A 6,000-nucleotide genomic window follows, 5' to 3' on the forward strand; every position below is an offset into this window, starting at 1 on the left:
TCTCCTTTTTCAACCTTTTTGCAGAGCTCCTGACATTCATTGCCTTCCACTATTAACAAGCGTGAAGTTCCAATACCCAGGCTTCGCTCAGCATGCCGCTTTGCAGACATAGTGCAGATGAACCCAAGCATGGAGTTAGGGCTGGGCGAAAGATAGATTTTTATTATTCTATTAAAATTGGCTTTTGAAGATTTTATTTTTGGAAAACTTATATTTTTTTCCCCTCCAATGGGTTGGTTGTGTTTCCAAGTTCAGAGTCCAGAGCCAAGTCCGCAATCTTATTTGACAAACGTGCTTCTATTAATTAGGACTTTAGGACCTATTAGGACCAGGCTCCATTTTTCTCCTTAATTACAAGAATAACGTCATATTATTATGAAAATAATAAAGTCGTAATCTTTTGAAGATGAAGCAGTAATTTTATGAGAACCCAATATTCCAAAAAAAATTTGAATGATAATTTGGTATTAGCTTTACAGATAAGGAAATACTTCATCTTTTAACACATTAGCGTCAGATTACTGTCAAGCAGGACTTTAAAACCGTCATGCAGTATTTCAAATAAAGATCAAAACAAACTGATCAGATTTTGCTTACAGGATGAATTTTTCTCATTAAAATGACTTTCTTGTGTCAGTTTTAAGCATTCATGTATAATTGCGTCTTAAATCTGCTAATATTGAGACTATTCTTGTAAACACATCAAAATTCTCAAAGCCTGGGCCTAATATGCTGTTGTAGGGACGATGGATATAACAGCCAGATTTTGAAAATATTTAGTCATTTGTAATTTTCTCCTTAGAAAATACTATCTGATAATAAAGAAAAAAATTATGAATGGACTGATTGCAGTTTTCTGGCCAATCAGCAGTGTTTGAAATGTTGCTAAAAACAGTCTGAACATTTAAGTATCGACGAATTGATACTTAAAAGTATCGATTTAAGTATTGATACATGCATCAATACTTTTGGGAGTACCAATCTCTCAAAATTAAGTAAGTCAAGGCCAATTTGTCTGTGCATCTCTAAATAAAGAGTTTATTTCTAAGCCATTTCGCCCAGCCCTATTTGGAATACATGCATAATTATAAAATCTATGCTTATTCCAATCCCCCCAACCCCATCTAATTTTCTTATTTTACGCTTGGCTCCCCCTGTAGGGACTTGAACCGCTCCGACTCTGACTCCTCATTGTCCCTCTCACAAGTCGGCGATCGGCTCTCGGCCTACGGCTCAAAAAGCCATCTGATCAAGCCCACCTCTCTGATGTACGGCCTCTCCAGCCGGGCGGACGACACCGTCTCCCTGCACTCTAATGGAGGGAACCGGATTTACGACGGTGGCGCTGTGGAGAACGTCTCCGGAAGCCCCATCCTCATGAAGGAGATCCACCACATGGAGAAGTCGCCCAGCCTGGGAGAGATCAACAACTTCTCCGAGTCTTCCCGGTCTTTCAGCCCCAACTCGACCGAGCCGGATACGCCGTCTCCGACAGGTGGCCAGGCGGGAGCGATGGCACCGGGGGGGAAGGGCAGCAGTCGCATCCCGCAGCTGTCCTCCAAGAAGAGTCCTCTGGAGGAGGACAGCTGCTCTACAGGAGAAGATACAGATTCCGCCGTCATCCGCAAGAAACACCCCTTCAAAATCTTCAAGAAACAGAAGAAATGAGCAACGTGAACCAAAAAGGCTATCAAAGCTGCTTGACTGTATTCCTCTATTTGTCTTTTTTTCTTCTTCTTCTTTTTGTAATGTCATGAGTTTAATTACGGTCAAAAAGATGGCACGATGCGTTTTACCTGTAGGTTCCGACGCCTGCGTTGGACTGTGGGAGCAACCCACCGTCTGGCCTCCTCTGCTCGACGGTCCAGCGCTTGAAGCGGAGCGCGGCGGGGCAGGTCTGTACAGTGGAATGTGTAGTATTATTTATTCCTGCAGGAAGTTGTGCTGGTCTGAAAGGGAAGCGTTTCTCCCTCTGGATTTTTTTTATTTTATTTTATTTTATTTCCTCGTTCTACAATTAGACATTTTGCATGTCTTCACTTTTGTTTGACTGATATGCTCTTAGTGTTTGCTCGGTTCGTGTTGTTATCCAGCATAGAAAAAACTTGATGTTACTTTGATTACTACCTAGCTGTCTAGCCTACGAATTCAAATGAATGCACACTGTTTCTTGTGTTTTGTTCCTCCTTTTTTTTTTTGTTTTCAACTGGCAAGTACTGATTTTTCTGTTATTTGTTGTCTAGAAGGATGAATATATACATTTCGGGGAACTAAATACACAATAGCAGAAGTGGTAGTTAGAGGTTTGGCTACACCAAAATGTTACTATTTAGACAAAGTGTAACAATAAAGACTTGTGGATGGAATTCACATCTGCTAATGTTACAAAACGACAATCACATTTTAGGGTAAGGGCATTTCTTTTTTAATGTTAAATACTTGTTCACTCTGTACAAAATGGGGAACGTGCTGGATGCTTGTTATTTTTCTTGCTTTAAAGTCCAGCTATATTAAACAAAAAACAAAGATTAAAAAAAAAAGTTTTCAATTAATTGAAACCTACTTATGCGTCTCATTTAAATTAAATTAGCATTGAAAAGTAAATCCAAAACATTTAGTTTGAGAGGTGAAGCTCAAAAGAACTAACAGGGATCATTTTGAACACTTAATTTCAGTGTCATTGTTTCCAGCTAATGGAAAATCCTCAATTCTGTATTTGAGATCATAATGTTTACATTACATTACATGTAGTCAGTTTGAAAATGGAAATGTTACATCATGGCCAACACAATAAAAGGATATAAGATCCTTTTTTTTTTTTCCCCACCATTCTGTCATTGATGCCACCCAAATGTAGGATGGAGTCTCAAAAGCTAATTGCTGGCTGCTCTCAGTGCTTTATCAAAGCCTGGCAGTGGAAGGTTAAGTGAAAGGAAAAATGTGGCACCGAGTGATGCATAAACAATTTACTTCAAGCTTAAACCCTTTGCATCTGGTTCAGGAATTGCGTAATGCAAGAAATGCACTGGTTGCAACTTGGGTCCTGGTTATGTATGGAAGTAGTCTTAGCTTCACAATCTGTTAGTAACTAGTAATTATCTCTAATAACTACTAGTTACTAGTAGTTACCTCTTACTAGTGAGCCTTTTTTCTGACATTTTCTTTCCATTTGTTACAGTCAGGACTTTGAAGCATTCATTTAGATAAATCAATCACATCCATTTTAGGATGTTTAAAAACTTTAATGCAATTCATCTTTTTACATACAAGGAGAACCTTCGTGTTCGTGTGTTTCTGCTACGTCCGTAAATCTGACGCACAGCCGACATCTGCAGTCAGCAATAGACGACGAAGCCCCTTCTTTTGGCTCACTCTGGGCTAACATTTGCTTCAATAAAACAATATGATGGAATGAGAAGAGACCATTGTTGTTACCCTAACAGTGAAGTTGTTCAAAAATGGCATCTCAGTGCTACACATGTAGCAGCAGCACAGATGTCACCAGTATGAACGTCAAAGATCACAGTCCACTTCTATAAAGAAGTTCCATGAATGAAACGCTGGAAAGCAGAACAACACTTTGCACCAGTTTACATTAGAAACAATTGTTATTGATCCATCTATTTATTTATTCAATAGCTACAAGAACTAATTAATTACAGACTCTACAATTAACTATTGAAAATTTGAATGGAGCCCCACCACTAGTTGACATGCTTGGATATCACACTCTGAACAGCCAGCTTTTGTAAGTAACGGTACTTTGTTACAAACGTTTCCTACACAACTGACCTTGTGAGGTTTTTGGCCATAGCATTTGTTGTGCTATAAAAAATACTGTTAGTCAAATTCGTTAAGGAGATGGATTTTGGGTTTTCATCAGCTATGATACATAGTCATTAAATACCCCCCAAAAAACAATTGAAGATCCAGTTGAAATACAGCAGTGCGTGGATGAATTTTCTGGACTGATTTGCCTCTGCTGTGTAACAGACGAATGAAGGTGATTAGATCAGATCTCACATTTTTGATAAGTTCTGTTACAAAGGCAAAACTTTTAACTAATTCTGCTCTTTTCTGTCTTACTGGTCCCCCTTTTTTCCACTTTAGTTCAATGTAACAAGAAAGTAAGTAGTAATAGTTGTTGGTAAGGGCTACCGTTACAAGGATATATATTTGCTTAGCTGAAGAAAAAAAAAAGTTACATTTAAGATGACTTTTTATTAAAAAAAAACTACAAGGCAAATTGTGTAAAAGTGCCAAATCTCTGATTTCGTCAGAGGCCTTCGTATTTGTGTTGTGTTCGATCCCTTCAGCCCCTTTTACCCAGAATCCAGAGCTCGTCGATGTGCGGCGTGCCCGCACGTCGCGAGTTTAGATGCTGAATGTCCCAGGGTATCGTTACTGTAACAGTACCACAGGTACAACATGTTTACATTTGTTACAGATGAGTTCAATTCTCAGATTATTTACAAGACAGAATGTTGTGCCAGTTTTTAATGCAAGTCGCTTGGTTTTAAGCACAGAGCTATGCATCAGTAGTTGTAGTTGATTTCTGACTTAGTGAGGGCGCCGGGCATTTTTAGGGCGCTCCTCTTAAATGATCAACCAAAAAGTGCTGCAGAAGACAGTTGGTCTCTCCCCGCCTCGGCATCATAATGTAACCAGTGGTTTGGATGCAGAAGACATGTTTCAATTACTTATTTAAGAGACCAGATTAAAAACATTCTAACTGGTACTTCTTAGTGTCTTTTCTACCTTTCTCCTTTTTGTTCTGTTTATTTTTATTTTGGGTTTTTTTTTCTCTGCACGATGGCTGTAAATTGAAAATGCCCTCTGAGTGCGCGCAGGTGCGTGTCCAGGTGTCTGTCTCCTCCCAGTATATTGCACTGTAATGTTGATGCATGTCAACTACCATAACAAAACCTATATTGGGTTAAAAGAATGGATCAGCTTCAACTCTAACTTTGCTACCCACTTTTCTTCTCATTTTTGAGCTTATATTTATGAATACATCCAGTATATTTGTACAGAGAAAAATAATAATTTTGCATCTGTGGTGGTCTAGACTTTGATGGCACTCTTGCATGATAGCAATAAACTATTTTGAATGAAAATAAACTGGGTTTTACTCGTTTGTAATCTGAACTCAGATTTTTTTTTTTCCATTTTTCTTTAGAAATAAACAACTTAAAAACCATTGTAAACAGCCTAATGTGTTGAAGGCAGACTGTCTTTTTAAAGAGACAGAGGCCACTTTCAAGGTGTCAAATTGTGAAGTCAACTTTCTTTTAGGTTATATTTGATAATTTCAAGGTGTATATATCAGACAAACATATACATACACCTTCAGTATTTTTTAGACCTTATGCCTAAAAAATACCATCACTCCTTTAATTAGGAATTACCGTTTCAACTTGTAGAAAACTTGAGCAAATTACATTTCAAACATGCAGTCACTTATAAAAATCATATATTATGTTTGTCATGTTTACAGGCAAATTATTTTTTTTCACACAATGCACAACAACAAACGGAAAGGGATTGTAATAATAAACAAAACCAACACATGACAAGAAAAAGCAGATGCCATAGTGAAGTATGTTGACAACCAAAATAGAAATGAACAAATAAACGGATTGTGGCGCAGAGGTTGAAACAACTGGATTCATTTGATCAGATATTAAAAGCAAGAAACCAATCCAAGTCTTTCCAGGAGATATGAATGAAACATCTGTCTGGATCCAGATCAGTTATCAGGTCTTGACTTGTAAAATATTTCAAATGTAATTTGCTTCCAGTTCACAAGCGCTGGTCCGTCATGTAAAAGGCTTGTAGCTGTAAACTAAATGTGGAAACATGTAAGGGGTGTGAATACTTTTGTAGGCTCTGTGGAGAAGCTTTAGCTGCATCTTGTTCAGAAACAAATCCTCCCCACTCACCCACACTGTTCAGGTAGTAATTGGGTGGAACTGTGTGCTGTTAAATATTTACCTGTGT

The 6,000-nt window shown here is 38.1% G+C and overlaps 1 protein-coding gene across 3 annotated transcripts in view; it reads left to right on the forward strand.

Moving 5' to 3' along the window:
* Positions 1-2,552, forward strand: part of LOC129369780 (stromal interaction molecule 1-like) — a 30,108-nt gene extending 27,556 nt beyond the window's left edge. For all 3 annotated transcript variants that reach the window (XM_055045397.1, XM_055045398.1, XM_055045399.1), the window contains one exon: positions 1,161-2,552. In XM_055045397.1, coding sequence (XP_054901372.1) covers positions 1,161-1,668 — 508 coding nt within the window. In that variant the 3' untranslated portion in view covers positions 1,669-2,552. The remainder of the gene's footprint in view (positions 1-1,160) is intronic.
* Positions 2,553-6,000: the final 3,448 nt, after the last annotated feature.

The sequence above is a fragment of the Poeciliopsis prolifica genome, unplaced genomic scaffold (genome assembly GCF_027474105.1).
Source record: "Poeciliopsis prolifica strain line A6 unplaced genomic scaffold, Auburn_PproV2 SCAFFOLD022, whole genome shotgun sequence".
In the NCBI taxonomy this organism is placed as follows: domain Eukaryota; kingdom Metazoa; phylum Chordata; class Actinopteri; order Cyprinodontiformes; family Poeciliidae; genus Poeciliopsis; species Poeciliopsis prolifica.